Consider the following 17,861-nt stretch of genomic DNA (forward strand, 5'->3'; position numbering starts at 1 on the left):
CTTAATTGTTTTTCTTGTAAGGCAGATTAGCAGATCAGAAGCTTAGCCATTTTTTTAACCTTCATTAATCTCACCCCCTAGTAATATGCTAATAAGACTTTCTTTCTCCTTGGTATTCCTATTCCAGCTTTATTCCCCTGCGTAATCACTTTTATCAACTCCAGATGCTAGAAGTCGCAAGTCAAGTCTCACAAAAATAACAGGATTGCTCTTAAAATTATGCAAATAGTTCTTGAGCCTTTAAGGACATGTGGAAATTCCGCTTTTCTCCGCTAAAACCAGACTTTTACAAAAAACAAAGCAATAAAAATAGGAAAGAGGCTATGCCTATCCCTTTAACAGAGAAAATCCCAACATTGTCAAGAAACGTAATAAATAGCAATCATGTATAGCGCTAAGCTGAAACTAGTTATGATTTTTCTTTAACATTTTTGACAGTGACCAAAAATCCCTATCCTTTTTCCCTATTGCTATCGTTCCCTCTCTTCTGCACTCAGGAAGATATCAGAAGCTTATGCTTTTAAACAAACCATAGTTTCTTCTTGACATTTGAACTAGAGTTTAAGTGAGCAAACCAGGAACCGATACTTAGTGACTTTGTTCTCAATAAGTAGAACTTAAATCACAGGTTCCTGCATTCGAACATCAAAAGAAAGTGATGCCTCTTTAAAACTGGAAGCAAATGCTTCAGCCTTTCTCCTTGAGGATGTGTACAGGGGGAACATAGGAGACCCTGGCTTGCTGTGGCTTTTTCAAATAGTGAGAAACTGTGGTTTCCTGTTATGTCTGAATTATGCCAACGGCATTAAAAAAGAAACAACCAGAGGAGACAATGTCACTGATAAGAACAAGAAAGAAAGAAAGAAAGAAAGAAAGAAAGAAAGAAAGAAAGAAAGAAGTTTTCAGAGGGTTTCTTTGAAAAATCTCCACTCTGTCCAAAATTTGGAAGTAGAAAATTTTCTTAGCCTTTTCTTCTCCCAAAGATATCCCACAAGGCAGCAGAGGTTTAGGACCAGAGTTTTCCTTCTCTTAGATGGCCTACCTTCCCAGGTTGATGAGCCCCACCTGCCACTCATTTCCTTCTACAGCACACACAGAAACCTCCTTCTTGACCGTTGGACCCACTATTGGTCTCGTTCACTCACTCCACCAGAGCCTGTCTCCACCAGAGCCTGTCTCCACCAGAGCCTGTCTCTAACTCACTCAGTCCCTAACCCACTGGCTACCCTCACCTGGTTTAGCCAGAAAACTAACCTCATATTGTGGCATCACTGCATTCTGCCCTTATGTCACAATCACTGGTTCCTGCCTGGCAGTGCAAAGGGTTTGTCACAGTGGTCTGTCATGACAAGTTAAGTTGGAGGAGACAGCGCAGTCAGTTTTGGGAGCAACCACTGGATTTGTATAACATATTGGGTACCTCTTAACTTTCCTGTACTCCACAAGAATATGTTTCCTAGAATTATGTCTCAAGTTAAGGGTATTTCGTGCTTTAAAAATACCTTTACACTTCATTTAATAAAAATCTGAAGCCTCAATCTGGAATTTGCATGCAAATTAAATCATTAGCCACACTACAGAGAACAGAGTGGGGCTGCCTTTGATGCTGGTATAAGAAAGTATCAGCTAAAACAGCTTCTCTGCCATACTTCCCAAGATTGAGGATGTGAACTTTCACTGGCTTAAAATGGAAGATATTTTGTAATAAGTTGTTAAAATCCATGCCCTTCTCAAGACAAGGTTTATCCCAATCTCTTTATACAAATGAATTACAACTTACTAGCTCACTAGCCAGCAGTATGATGTTAAAAATGTGTCCACTTGCATCGTGATACTATTTCTAAGGTACTGGGTGGTGCAAAATCCCAATTTAGTTGAATGCAGAAAGAGGGAGGTTTTTTTAATAGATAAAATAATGACCTTAAAGGATTTTATTTAATGAGGCAAGAAGAAACACAGGGCCTTTTTTAAAATAATGCATATAGTATAGGAGGCTCCAAAAGAAACTTAGTTGTTTCCCAACCCAGCTTTCTGGATATTTATGCTAAAGGATTAGTTCCACTAGCTCAAGGCCAAAGGGCCTGTTTTCATCTAATGTAGACTTCATTACAACTCATATTCTTTATCCAGCAGCTAATGTTGTCAGTACTTATAGATTCATTGTAATGATAATTATGTTCTTTTGATAGCAAGTCAGGAAGCATCAGAGTGACCGTGATTCCATGTGACTGCAGTATGTCCGTAATGCCACAATGCATTTGTGTTTGCTATTTAGCTGAAGACACACATATAGGTAGAGAGCAGAAGAGCAAAACTATTAGAAGAGCAAAACTTGGAGTTCAGAACAATATGCTATGTTGAATTCTAACATTGCTGTGTGTTTGGTAACTCTGTGTGATGCAAAATATATATTTCCATAATCTATGTCCATACTAAAACTGAATATATATTCATAAGTTTCACTAAGAATTAGTAACACTAACTAAGACATATGTAGAAAGCTGCTTTTTACTACTGTATGTCCCATGTCATGTCTAAACAAAAACTACTGAGCATGTAGTTCCAAATAGCTAAGTTCAGAGTTGGAATACTTAATTAAACTGTTGATGAATTGCACACAAATATTTGCAAGGGGCTACACATCAGAATTTGTTGATCATTCCCACTGCTTCCATTATATTATGGTAATCATTATATTACTAGTACTGCAGAAAGCTAAGTCTCATGATACTTTCACTGGGGAATGGAGTAAGGAAGTCAGAGGTTGGTCGCAGAGAAAATGGGTCCTCCAAGGTTAATCCCTTCCCCCACCCATGGTCCTTTAAGCTGTGGAGGGGTAGCTCCCCCTCAGACAGCTTAAAGGAGCCTGCCATTTCATTTTGTTTCGTTCTCTTGGTTCAATTGCATATGTTAGGGGATGTGTAAATTGAGCGGCTAATGTGCATAACAACTGGCTATTGTGCATATCTGTCACACCTCATGGAGAACATACAGCATCTGGAGGTCACATGACATGAGACAGCAGACCACTTGCTCAATAGCACCTATCAGAACTCACCACATATCCTGACATCCTTATGTGTTTTTCCAGTTTGTAGTCAGCAACAGCTAACATGCAGAATGGACACATGGTGCAATGATACCAGGTTGCAAACTAAGTTCTGATAGATGTTATAATGGGAAAAGGGAGCTCTGCACATTGCAGCTGATGTTCTTTTTAAACACATTGTTCTGTCCTGAGCAGTGTCTTGTCCCCATGCCCACAGCAGAGTATTAGTATTAGTATTAGTATTAGTATTAGTATTGTCCTGGTGGCCACTAGGGGCGCATCGGAAGATGGCTGACAATAACATCTCTCCGACCCACACGAGGTAATTAAGAGGCTGTGATGGGAGTAAACAGCCTCCCGGGGCCCCCAAGCATGTGGGGGGGGGGGCTGCCCTTGCCTGCTGTGCCCTATACCACCCCCAAATTTGTGGGGGTGGGGGCACTAGGCAGAAAGCCCTTGTGCGGATCTCGGCGCTCCTGGACGCTGTCTCTGATTCGCGCCTCTAGCTGCAGCAACTTCAAAAGAAACAATTAGGAGGAAGCTAATGCACATATTTCAAGGAAGAAGGGGGAGTAAAGACTGCTAACTGAAGAGATCTCTGATAAACAAGACAGGTCGGAGGAACAAGAATAAATCATGAGAAGACACACTAAGGCTCGGTATGTTCAGCAACGGGACTGGATGGGGGAGGGGGGAACTTTCCTTTCTTTTCTCTATGTGATTAACCAAGAATCCCCCCCACACACACACACAAGTCACAAATGCCGTTTAAATGACTTAAGCTGTGGATTTAAGACTGTGTGGAGATAATTTTCTAACCAAAGCATGTTTCAAGAAGATCGTGGAAAGCATAAGAGCTTTGGAATGACGCAGCAAAAAATATCGTCGCCATCTTGGCAAGTTCTGTCGAAAGACTTATGTCTGGGAGGAGGGACAGATCTGTTTTCATATTGTGGGTGAGCCTCCTCAGAGGGACTAAAGTGTGACAGATTTGCGAGATTAATGATGGAAAGAGTGCTGTTATTTATGAAAGTGATGATATATGGAAACCATCTTGATATGATGACTGGACGAACGGAAAATTCACACAGGATTATAATTGGTGTTTACCTGCTTAAGGAGATTATCAGAAGAGATCATAAAGAAAAAAAGAAAAATATACGAACAAGATGAGATGTGGAAACAGCAAGATAAGACTGGATAGAATTATGAACATTATTTGGACAGATTTGTGGATATTAACGCAGCAGCAAGAAGATGATCGGAATCTCCCTTTGGAACTTGAAATATGGGTCACCCCAACAAAAATTTAAAATTCGGCTTTGTAATTCGGAATTTATATGATTTGATTTGATTTGATTTGATTGGTTGGTTAATAAAAATTATTTTTTTTTAAAAAAATAGTATTAGTATTGTCCTATCTGACAGCACTAAGGATGTGATCAATGGGAGGAGATTCTTGCGCTCAGCAGTCTGTATACAGCCTACTGCTGTACACAAGGTTTCTGGAAAAGGCATAATAGTCTAATATCATAAGTGGCCAATAAGATATGACAGAATAAAATGTCTTTGGATTTCTTAATTTGGGGGGCAGCTAAAGTATTCCTGTTGCATCAAATTTCACATTTCCTAGGAAATCCATTGTCATTTTAGGACGCAGTTCTATGAGGTACTGCACTGAGGTCAATAAAATATTGATTATTGAAGCAGAAGATCTAGGATCAAATAATATCGAGGCCGTATCCAGACCAGCTGCTATAGAGCAAATCAGCATTTGCACTACAGTGGATAGAGTTTCATAAATAAAATATAATGAACTCTTTAGAGGATTAGGCTTGTACTTTTATTTACTTTGTTAATAAATGTATTGTTGAAACAATACAGCTGCCTGTACAAAAATAATAATTAGATGACTACCAGCAATTTCTAAATGTTTGTGCTAAATATTGCCAAGGATATTTGGGTTACGTTGAATGCAGTTAATAGCATGACTTCGTTTAAAAACAAATTATCTAAATTTATTGCAAGTGAAACATGAACAGGACATTACAAGTTCCATTTTTATAATTTTTTGGATTGGAAAAGTTTGTTAACAACTAATTTTTATGGTTAAAAGTATAGAGTTCGGTTTTATCATTCTTGAACATAACATATAGACCAGGACGCAGTGAAGAACTCAGAGTTATCAAGGGTTACATTTTCCCCTCAAGTCTATTAAACAAAACTTGACAGGACCATCAACTTTTATCTCTACAGGTTTCACTGTCATCATGGCTCCTTCTGATTCAGGAAAGTTGATTATACATAGTAAAACTGAAATGTAAACTTTGCTGACCAATGTCAATTTGGCCCCCATTAACAATTTAATTAACTGTTAACAGATTCTCCCAGATATGACGCTATACAGATATTTTATCTCCCTGTTAATTAGTAATTATGCACTGGCAAGAAAAACAGGATTTCTTTCCAATTATTCCAGAACTCAGTGATTATTTAAACTTGGCTAATTAGCAGTGGAGGGCTGGTACATCTTCTGGGCAAATTGTGTTTGATAATCCCTATTAAAATATACATTGCGGTTGTTGACTTGTAACAAAAAAGTGGCAGTTCAAAGGGTATTAGATACAGCACAAGGCAAATGGGGGCCTATTAAAATTTTCCCAACTGTTCTAATGAGAATGCTGAGGGTAATTTTTCCTAGCTTACCATCTGTTTGGTTTCTGGCATGTGTCTCTGGTGTGAGGGTCCTGGAGCCCATTTGATTTGTCACAAAGTAAGCCAGGGGCACGGAGCAATTTCAGTAGTTTACAGAGGAACATTTCAAGAATGTTATGCTATGCAGGCTAATGCTTCCTGGCTATGCAGTAATCAGTCATGATAGTTTCTGCTTTTTTAAATCGTAGATCCCAAGAACAGAATGTTTCAGTGCCAACACAAAGGCAGCTACAGAAGTCTATTTCCTTTCCCTCCACTTCTGTTGACAGTGCAGTATCAGCGGGAGGCATGTTCCTTTCTTTTATCTACAATTGATTTCCCATTCAAATGAGCTTGTAGGGAAGATCATTTGGTGTTCCACATGGTGCCCTAAAATACCTGACCCTTCCCAAATGGTAGCTGTGCGGAGGCGAGTCTGCAGAACAGGTTTTGTTGTGAGATGTCTTTGAAGCAACAGCTCAAGTGCACACCAACCTCCCCTTTACTTTTAAACCCCTCCTCTGACTTTTGCACTGACAAGATGTCTAAAGGGCCTCCCAGAGTTTGCCTGCTGTTTTTGTTTTGTTTTCCCTATGTTTCTTTGCTTTTAAACACTTCTTGGGCAAATACCCTGTAGTGCTTTTAAAATGCAAGACTTTTTAAGAGCAGTTTGGAAGCCTGGGGAAACACGGTGCAGGGATAAGATTCCAACATTAGGGGGAAATGTTTATGAAGCTCAAGATAGGAGCTGGAATGGGAACAACTATTGAACTACGGTGGGTAGAAAGCTATTTTTTCCCCCTGAAAGCAACATGAAAATCTAGTAGACAATTTAACCAAAATCCTTATTTTTCTACACACTCCAGTCCTCGAAAGAGCTTGAGCACTCCCTTCTTTCCAAACAGCGCACAAGACTCTAGAATATAACAATGTAATTTGATGTAATTGTAATTTGTTCCTCGAATGATCACTCATAGCAGCTCCACTTTATTTATTACCAGAATAAAAAGTAAGATTAATAATAAAATCCAAGTGGTTTTTCTTAAGTATTTGTTTAAGGTTAAGAACAATTGCATAACATCAAAAACAGTAAAAGGGAATAGCTTTACTCCCAGCCAAACAAGGCAAGATACAATTCATGCCATTAACTATTTAAGTAACAACTGCATGGATGGCTTTTAAAAGAGATATCAGAAGTAGGGATCACAATCCAGATCAAGACCCTGGCATGGGGGTAGAAACGTTAACTCTTTGCCTGCTGATGTGGTCCCAATCTGAATCAGGGACCCCACATCTCTGTTATTTTCTCTCGAATAAAACTTCCCATTCATGCTAAAGGAAGCATTTTCCCCCAGTGCAAATAGCTGGTGCAGACACCCCCAAGTGAACTGGGGTTGAAGTGAGGTGAGCAGAGGATTAAAGTCGTGTCCCCCCCCCAATACCTTCACATCAGGTTCCCAGTCTAGATTGGACATCTCCGTGCTTTGTATTTACGTTTTAAAAACCATTCATGCAGTTGCTAATTGCATGAATGATGTCTTGTCTAGTTTGGCTCTCAGTTCTTCAGAACATGCGGTAAAGCTGCTGTTCATAAGCCAAGCCATAGAAGGAAACTTTTTCTCCTGCAGTGCATAAATGGATATTCATAATTAAACATTAGACTTCCCTGGGGCATCATGCTTTAAGATTCATATCAACAAGCAAAACGAGGTATCTCTTAGTATGCATCAGTGACTTACAACTCTCTCTTTAGACATTTCCTGCCTTTAAGGACCTCATTTGCTTCTGTCCAGCATTTTTTGTCTTGCCCTATGGAGCAACTTCATTAACAATTCACAGGGAACACTACACTTAAAGGAGTGATTCCATGGAAAAATTGTGCCCAAATTTAAATGTAATTAACTGGGCTAATTGGAAATGCAAAAGACCACCCAGATTCTCTTCGATAGCACTTTACTGACTACAATATTTGTTACTAATTTTTTTCATCCATATATCCAAGCAAGCATTTACAGAAGTAGTGTAACTTTGTTGATACGTTGTTTATGAATTTTGTATTCATTATTGTGGGGTTATCTTAAATCATAGAATTGGAAGGGACCACAGGGGTCATCTAGTCCGACCCCCTGATATGCAGGAATCATTTTGCCCTATGCAAGGCTCGAACCCACAACCCTGAGATTAAGAGTCCAGTTTAAAATTTTGGCATCATAATTATAGGTCATCCTCGGTAGTATGTGACAATGGAAATGTTTCTATGTTGAATACTGCACAATGGAGTTTTAAGCAATAAAATATAAATTGAATACAAATACCACAACCAAACAAGGAAATATACTAGCCTTGATGCACATCAGGTACTATGCTTAAGCACCATGCTTAATCTTGGATCTAGCAGCCAAAATCCAATCCAAGCAAATTATGACCATGAGATGCTGGGAAACAGTCCATTTACTTCAAATGAAGCCCAAGCAAATAGTTCACTTCTGAGAGATTAGGACCTTGCATCATAGAGTCAGAGAGTTGGAAGGGACCCAAGGGTCATCTAGCCCAACCCCCTGCAATGCAGGAATCTCAGCTAAAGCATCCATGGCAGATGGCCATCCAACCTTTGCTTAAAAATCTCCAAGGAAGGAGAGTCCACCACCTCTTGTGGGAGTCTATTCCACTGCCAAACAGCTCTTACTGTCATAATTATTTTCCGACTGTTTACTCAGAATCTCCTTTCTTGTAACTTGAAGCCATTGGTTCGAGACCTACCCTCCAGAGCAGGAGAAAACAAGCACACTCCCTTTCCCATGTGACAGCCCTTAAGATATTTGAAGATGGCTACCATATCTCCTTTCAGTCTCCTCTTTTCCAGGCTAAACAGACCCAGCTCCTCCAACCGTTGCTCATAAGGCTTGGTTTTCTTTAACATGGTCAAATGTCAGTTGGGTGGTTATCAAAGCTTGGTACTCTCTTAGGATATTGGGTGGGATATGGAGAGGCAGTATTCAACTCATCTACTGATTTATGTTGCATTTGGCATTTGTCTGATTAATGTAATTCTGTTGTTCTTTTTTGCTGTTCACCAGTATGATAATTATTTCTTAATGCTGATGCAAAAATGAAAAATAAGTAAGTTTGTGGTATCTTTGAGTACTACTGCAATTTCCCTGCCTCCACATTCTTTGTATTGCATGTTACTAAGCACAAGCAGTAGATTACTGTACACTGTACTGTACACTTACATCTTGGCTTTCATTCCATCCAAGTTGAAATAGGAGCACTGCAAAGCTCATGTTGTCCCCATGGCGATTTCTGGGATGTTCCCAGATCTGTTTGTGTACCAGTGCTCACAGGCACATGAACCCATATCTTTCATCTGCATTAACATAAAAGCTAATTTTGGGAAAATAACAATACTACTCTTGAGATCTCCAGTAAAGGAGGCAATTGTGTGCTAGAAAAGGACTGCCCTGGCTGTGATGCCATTGCTTACATGTGGGGATTTAGTAATGATCAATAGAAACCAATATCCATGTTCGGCCAATTGGTGTTAAAGAAAGATAGAACCTTTTTTATGTATGCCACAACAGCAGCAAGAATACTCATCGCAAAGTATTGGAAGACACAAGAACTACCCACCCGGGAAGAATGGCAGATGAAACTGATGGATTACATGGAAATGGCAGAAATGACCGGCAGAATCCGAGACCAGGGAGAAGAGTCGATGGAAAAAGATTGGAAAAAATTTAAAGTATATTTACAGAAATATTGCAAAATTAGTGAATGTTAGAAGAATATTGGAATGAAGCTATATGGTTTTAGCAGAAGTGTTATTAAGAATTATACGAATATTAAGTGTTAATGTGTCAAAATGGAAAATTTAAAGTTAAATTGTGTTAGGATAAATTATAGAACAAAAATTGAAGAAGAGGGAAAGGATTTGTTGAACCAGTTAATTTGAATTAGAATACAAAAAAGGGAGGTGCGAGGAAGTCGAGGAAATAAGCTGATGAAAGATATAGATATAAAATTTGGATGTGTGTTTTTGTTTCCTTTTTTATGTTGTATTGTTGTACTGTTCTTTTTTTCCTTCTTTTTTATTGTTGATGTATTGTTTGTTGAACCCATGAATTGTCTTTCTTCATTGTTTCTCTTTTTATAATTATAAAATATCTAATAAATATTATTTTTAAAAAAAGAAACCAATATCCATGTGCCTGTTCCAAAGAGCCAACAACAATCACATCAGGGTTGCAACTGCAATATTTATTTGCAAAATAATAACATGGTTTAAGAGTAAAATCATGGCATTTGAGGTTTGATGTGCTGTTATCAAAATATGCAGAGTTAAAAGGATCAGTAATACATTACAAAGGCAACCCAGCCCAATGTTGCCTGGCTTAGCTGTTACTATTATAGAGACCAGGAAGAAGGTTGAAGGTGGAGAACCAACTTGTAAGAAAAGGCAAGGTGGAATCTTAAGAATCCAGCTGAGGTCCAAGGAAAGAGAAAGAACGATGCCTTATGAGGAATAGCTAAGGGAGCTGGGCATGTTTAGCCTGGAGAAGAGGAGGTTAAGGGGTGATATAATAGCCATGTTCAAATATATAAAAGGATGTAACATGGAGGAGGGAGAAAGGTTGTTTTCTGCTGCTCCAGAGAAGCGGACACAGAGCAATGGATCCAAACTACAAGAAAGAAGATTCCACCTAAACATTAGGAAGAACTTCCTGACAGTAAGGGCTGTTCGACAGTGGAATTTGCTGCCAAGGAGTGTGGTGGATGGTGTTTCCTGCTTGGCAGGGGGTTGGACTCGATGGCCCTTGTAATCTCTTCCAACTCTATGATTCTCTGATTCTCTGATTCTCTGGCCATAATCCTTCATCCAGTTAGGAGACTTGGAGGGAAAGGCATCAGTTAGGAAGCCACTGTCCTTCATTTCTGGGCAGGCCAGGCCAGAGTATGTGGCCTTACTGGACTCCTCTAACTCTGAGACTATCCTTGCAATTCAGTTCTCCTTGCTTGGCCACCATAGGATCAAACCATAACAGAATTGGGCAATGACCCTTTTAATGAACAGGTAGCACCTCAGAGGGAACAGAGCTAGTAAGAGGCTCAAGTCGAGCAATCCTCAGAAGGCTTCAACATGCTGCTGAAGCAAGAACTCTCCCCAAGTTTTGGCACTGACTGCTGTGAGCTCTCCAGGGTACTAAACTAGCTGTGCCTTTGCCCTGCTGCCCTGGTTGGCAATATGGAAGGGTGGATTGGATTTGACTGGACTTGCAATAAATAAAAGATACAGCTGAGTCCTATTGTCGAAGTTTCCTGCCAGTGTCATAAGGATATCCCCACCTGTCAAATTTTATGTTAGTAAGGTGATTTTTCTCTTAAAGAAAGGGAGAAAGCTTGAATTTAAGTGCTCATTTTAAATTTTATGAACATCAACGTGAAAGCTGCTTAATGCAAAAACCACTGCACCTGTTTAGGCAGACTTCATCCTGTCAGAAATAGCGGTGCAACAAGATAATTTTAGACCCTGAACTAAATGGTCTTACAGGCCTTCCCTTAGCTGGCCTTATGCATAACTTAAGTTGCAAAGGAAACATTTAGCATTTCTCTTATCTCTCCCCTCTACCTCAGTCACCACAATTCCATGCATTACAGCTGCTTCTACATTCATTATATGTTACAGAAACAGAAATATTCCAAGCATGTGCTCATTACTTACAGGAATAAAACTGAGATTGAGTCTGCTGCCTTGATGCTAAATGCCTTTTATTGAGAATAAGCACCATTTTGTTGTGGAAAAGCACAACACATAATAGATAGATTAGATAGATAGATAGATGATAGATAGATAGATAGATAGATAGATAGATAGATAGATAGATAGGCAGGCAGGCAGGCAGGCAGATAACAAAAAGGGAATCAGTAACCATGACATGGCTGGCCAGCCATCCCATTTTTAAAATAAGAAGAAAGGTTGCTGCAGTGACTTGCAGAAGCCTTAATTTGCCCTGACATGCCCACGATGGCCTGGGTTCTGATGGGGGACATATTTGCTGCTGCCCCCATAATCTGCTACTCTTTTGAGGGCGCCCCATGATGTGAGGCCCTGGACTTTTGCCCCAAGGTCAAGGCCATGTTGCGCCAGTGCTCAGTATGAACCTTGCACAATCTCAGTGATGTGCAGCTTCATAGAGCCCTCAAATGTGAACAGCATATAGCAATACTACTTAGTCTTTGTGACGCAGTAAGTGGCAATTCTCAATCTCATCATGCCCAGACCTTCAGTTGCAGTACCAGGATTCTCTGTAATAACAATGAATTACTAAGTAATGGAACTTTTAAATATCCATCCATCTTTCCTGACTGGGGGAGGAAGGAACCTTTCCCCAATCTGCTCGTATATCTTCCCTGTTCTTGGCCATTAAAAGCACAGTGTTTTTTTCCTTTTGTCTTCTTCTTTTTTATCTTTATTGTTTTCTCCCTCTCTCCTCAATACCAAACATTAGCAAACAGTCTGGAATAAAAATTATATTACAACCATTAATCATCTGCAAATACACTCAATTTCCAAATGGTGCTAGGAAGTCATCTACTTTGTATGTTTGATAATAAGTGAAGTTTTTTCCTTTCTTAGAGGTAATATCAAGAAAATGCAGTTCATTTTTTCCAACTCCATAACATTTCTGACATACAACTGGGATTGTGCAGACTATCAATATGTAGGGGAGTGGAATGGATCGTGTCTGGTCAGCTGTGCAGGTGTACAGCTAAAAGTGTACTCTCATCCTCCTCTCTATGTTCATTCAGAGTACACAATTATAATACGTGCACAGTCCTAATGTTCTCCAACAAGTTTTTAATGCAAATTTTGGACAGTGGCCTGGTGGGATACAGTGACATGGAGAACCTCTAGCCCCTGAGATGTTGCTACACTATAGCTCCTGCTGTCCCTGACTATAGCCCTTGCTGGCTGGAGCTGATGGAAGTTGGAGTCCAACAACTTCTGGAAGGCCACAGGGTCTGCACCATGGTCACAGTGTTTTCCTGCCGGGCCATTTCCATCAAAGTGCTTATTGGTTCTTGTCTCTTTTGAATCCATAAAATTAGGGAGCGTCTGTTATAGCTGCTTCCCCTTTATGCTCCCTCCTCTTATCCACCTGCTCCGTGGTCTGCCTTTAAGCATTTGTTTGCTATGAAACATTTCTTGTATCCAGCGATCCAGGTGGTTGCTATGAAGCAGCCCAGATCCACGTTGTTGCACTGGTGCAATGTCCTGGGTGAGTTCAAAACACCACTGCAGGCACAACTTCTGCCTCAGCAATTGCCTTGCTATAAGACTACCCAATTGCTTTTTTCTGCTGGAGTGGCACAGAGAATCAGATGTCTGAGCTTCAGCCTGAACTACACTTATATCAACATGCAACTAATATCACTACACTAATATCAACATGCAAGTTCAATTAAAATCAAGTGAACCTGCTTTCAGGTGAATTGTAAAAAGACAGAGGTGTTGTGAACCTCACTGTCTTCCTTAATAGTGGTAGATCTTTTAAGGTGAATGAGAAGAAGAAGAAGGAGGAGGAGGAGGAGGAGGAGGAGTTTGGATTTGATATCCCGCCTTTCACTCCCTTTAAGGAGTCTCAAAGCGGCTAACATTCTCCTTTCCCTTCCTCCCCCACAACAAACACTCTGTGAGGTGAGTGGGGCTGAGAGACTTCAGAGAAGTGTGACTAGCCCAAGGTCACCCAGCAGCTGCATGTGGAGGAGCGGAGACACGAACCCGGTTCCCCAGATTACGAGACTACCGCTCTTAACCACTACACCACACTGGCGACAGGCACAAAACAGGAAGCAAGCATTTGTTAACTTTATTTACTGTATGCATATTTATTTATGCTTTTGATGTTTGCTAAACTGAAAAGCCTTGGGGAGCAAGAGGCATTGATTTAATCACAAGGAACATTACTGGTAGTACTTGAAAATCTAAATCTTTAGGGGCAACTTCATCCTGAGGGGAATTGCAGCTTTGGGGAGGGGGATATTGGGGCCACAACACAGGGAAAGTGTTAAGTCCCCTCCCTGCACAACTAATGTGTTCCTGTGAATATTGTAACAATATTACATGCATATATGTACTTAGGAATGTGCAGCACCAGGTCCAATGGTAATTACTCCAAAGAAAATGTACATAGGAATGCCTCACTTAGCACAATCCTATCATCCGGCAAGGCTGGTTAAAGCATTTTAAGAGATGTGTTGTCACCCCTGTCCTAGGGCTACAGTAGCAGAATTGCCACAACTCTGCTAATGGAGGGACTGAGCATGGGAGGCACCAGAGCTGTGTCAAATGAGGGGTGAGGTTGTGCTGGAATCCTTCTGGCAAAAGCTGAAGTACAAGCTGCAATACTCCCACTGAAATAATTGTTACAGCAGACCTTGAGGCCATTGGTTTCTGTTAACTTTAGTGGAATTTAGTTCAAATTTCAGTTATTTAATAGAAAAGGAAGCACTATTTAGCATACTGCATAGAAAGAGTCCATATTTCACTCTGCTTCTTAATAAACAAAAAAGCCCCAAATGTTGTGACCTTTCCTCAGAGGGAAGTAGCTCCAGCACCTTTTGTTATGGTTGCCCTTTTCTGAACATTTCCAGCTCTGCAATGCCTTTTTTGAAGTGGCCAGAACTGAGCACAGTATTCTGTCCTGATTCATGCGGGTACCCAGCACCACAGATTGATGATGACCAAGTGGAGCGGTAGTCCCAGAGAGACACGAAAGCAAAGCAAGGCAGGATCAGCACCTTGGAGAGGGACCTATTTGGGTTTCACGATCACAGCTAGTCATCCTACTAGTCGCTAATAGTTGTCTCAGCAGTGCCCTGAAACAGCTGTCAAAGCTTTATAGTATGGATTAGGTATTGATTGATGTGAGGCCCCGCCCCCTGAATGTTGCATCTGGCCAGTCAAAGAGCTGGCATATTCCTCTGCTGCCCTGGGGTTTCAGGCTTCGGGGAAATCCCTCCTGATCCACTGAGGAGTCTGTGGATCAATCCTTGAAGTCTGATAGCAGAGGTCTTTGCACAGAGGTGCAGGCTCTATTGATCATGGCTCCACATGGAATGGACCAGGAAGTAGACCCAAAATACAACATATTGATCTATGCAGCTGAACATCTCTCTCTCTCTCTCTCTCTCTCTCTCTCACACACACACACACACACACTTCATGAAATCATTTTGTACTTACCAAAGCCAAAAGCACTGGACCCGCCAATACTCTGTGAAGCCTGAACACTGGTTGATGTGTAGAGTCCCGTGACCAATAAGCCATCAAAAAAGGTACTCGTTGAAATAGTCACTGAAATGAAAGAAAATTTAAAAATATGAAAAAGATTCTCAATTTTAAGGGAAAGATTTCACCACCCTTCTATGCTCAAGCCAGTTATCTAGGACCAGGGTTGTTGCTAAAAGGCCTTTCACTATGTGGGCAATCCATGTTTCAGGGAGGAATCTCTTCTGTGTGACCAAATCTAAATACATGGGGTACTGAATAGCCCTGGAGATAGTGGACACTGACATGAGAATTCTCCATGTGTTTAGAGTGTCATTTGCAATGCTACTTCCCACCACATAGGATTACCAGCAGAGGGAAGGCAAACGTGGACAGTAAATGACCTTTTAACTGGTCCTTAGATATCTTCATAGCCAACCTTCTTCCACGCCTTTTAATGAGTGGTGATCAAGAATAACCAGCTTTTTATTGGGCAGCAACAACTCATTTCCCAAACTTTGAAGCCATCCAGTTTCAAATGTAGGGTTTGACATAAACTGTAAACAAATACTTAAAAGTCAGTTTGTATTCCTCACAAATTCATAGGCACAACTGGAATAACAGTCCAAAATTTATTCATAGTAGGTTAATACTATAAGTATAATAGTTCCAAGAAGAAGCTCTAGCAACAGGATACACAAATTGTGCAGTGCAATGGACAGCTACACGTTATGTGACAAAGATAGCTGATGCACATACACAGGTATGTTCTATAACAGTGTGGACCATATACACATGTTTTTAAACTGAACATACATCTGATCAGGCCAAAGTCCCTGGATATGTGTTCACAGGTGTCAACACTGCCACAAACAACAGTGGTGGACATATGGCGATTATGTGTGCCAAATAACATGAAAAGCTGCACCGAGTGACTCTAAATCAAGTGGAAATGATTTGAGCAGGGTTGCTTCCCACATTAACCTAAATAGGAGTGTCAGTAATGGAGAGAGAGAAATCCACTGAAGGGTCCACACAATTCTGCCTACCATGAATGCACGACTGCTAGCATACATATGTTCATACATGCATAGAATCCTTCACATGTTACAAAGAAATGCATGCCAGTCAGAGCTTTCCTCCTCACAACCCTACTTGCAGCTTTGTCAGAAACTTTCCAAATATTTATGTTAAATAAAAAGCTATTTTCAGCTGAGCACTCCTAATTTATTTATATCTCTTTCTCTGTGTCTCCTCACCCCCTCAAATTGTACAATCTTGAGAAAGACAACCATGCTTAAATTATTTGTCATCTTTAATGAATCAGAAATAATTTTTATACTTAATGAGCTTTCTATCATGAAATGCTGCACACTAAGCATTACAGCAGCAAGATTTTAAAGTAGCAATGAAAGGTCACTCAGCTCACTGTTTCTGAAAGGCGCCTGCTTGCCAAGAAAGGCTAAAACTTTGTTATGATGTAAAAAAACCCCGAACCCTTCAGTTCGGAAATGCAAATGTTATATCTTTAGTAAAACAAAGGACATGCTTGCAGCATATTACCATGGCATATTACACAGTACTATATCTGCATGGTTAATAATACGATAATACTGTGCCTTTTTGATGTATTTTACACAACAATCTGAATGCGAAGTAGAGTATTGAGCTGTTAAGTCTTAAATATTTGTAAGTGAGATAAAATGAAAAAGACCAACATAACCCACTGGGCAGATTATAAGCATTCTTTGGCATTTAAGCACCTGTTACTATTTTTCTGACATAATTTAGAGCTAAGAAATGGAACTCTAAATTACTTGAGCCATATGGCACTTGGAATTTTTGAAGTACTTCTTTCTGAACATTCATCTTAAACACGTCTGCTTGACATTTTTATCATCAGATATTACTAGTTCAAATATACTAATATGCTTAAATGGCCTCGGCTGAGAAAGGCCAAAATTATTCACTTCTGCTCTTATCCATTACGTAAAAGCATGGCAGATCAGCAGCATTATTCTCTATGTCTCGCTGTCTGCAGCAATGGCCTTGAACTGTTAAAACCATTTTTACAGCACCACCCTACGCATGTCTACTCAGAAGTAAGTCCTGCTGAGTTCTGTGAGATTTGACCCATGGGATGTCTGTATAGAATTGCAGTCTCTGCTGATATTCTCCAGAACCAACATACTTCCAGCATTCCTAATCACAGCATTTGTGCCTCAAAGCTTGCCTGGGACCATATACCATGTTTTCAATTCACCTTGTCCTAAGAATTTATGAACGGATACAGCAAGCCTTAGAGAACTGGGATGCAATATGATAATTTGCTCACAGCATTTTAAGTCATAGGTAGCTTGGGTGATATAACTGATCAAAGAGCCCTTTTCAAACTCAATACCCTCCTTTATTCCATGGAAGAGAATGTGAAAACATCACTAATTTGTTGCTTCTAGAGAATTCTAGAGAAATACTATTTTAAACTCCCACGTGAGCACCAATGTAAGCCATGCAGAACTTATGAATCTTACTACTATACTGTTATAGTATAGTAGTAGTATAGTAGTTTCTTCTAGGTGAAGTAACATCCTGGGTTGCAAATTGAAGCTTTATAGTATACAAGACAATTGTCTCTTAGGAAGTTGGTATTATTTTGAGGTCAACTGTCCATTTTGTCTAAGCTGTTATTGAAAATGTGCATACATTTTATAGGTACATCAGACTTAGAAGAGGAAATTTATTGTGCTAATATCAACATTTTCCCTGGTCTCCACCCTCCTTACTGTATGTCCCAACATCATGGAGGGAGGGGGGAAGCATCATTGACATGCTGTCCACAAAATGAAAATA

At 40.0% G+C, this 17,861-nt stretch overlaps 1 protein-coding gene across 4 annotated transcripts in view; it reads right to left on the minus strand.

Moving 5' to 3' along the window:
* Nucleotides 1-17,861, minus strand: part of RELN (reelin) — a 306,441-nt gene that overhangs the window by 251,484 nt on the left and 37,096 nt on the right. For 2 of the 4 annotated variants that reach the window (XM_083399200.1, XM_083399199.1), the window contains exon 2: nucleotides 14,988-15,098. In XM_083399200.1, the coding sequence (XP_083255326.1) occupies nucleotides 14,988-15,098 (111 nt within the window). Of the gene's footprint in view, nucleotides 1-1,042; nucleotides 1,197-14,987; nucleotides 15,099-17,861 lie in introns of those variants that run through there. The other 2 variants (XM_083399202.1, XM_083399201.1) reach the window with 1 other exon arrangement.

This window comes from Podarcis tiliguerta, assembly GCF_965153285.1.
Source record: "Podarcis tiliguerta genome assembly, chromosome: 10".
Classification (NCBI taxonomy): domain Eukaryota; kingdom Metazoa; phylum Chordata; class Lepidosauria; order Squamata; family Lacertidae; genus Podarcis; species Podarcis tiliguerta.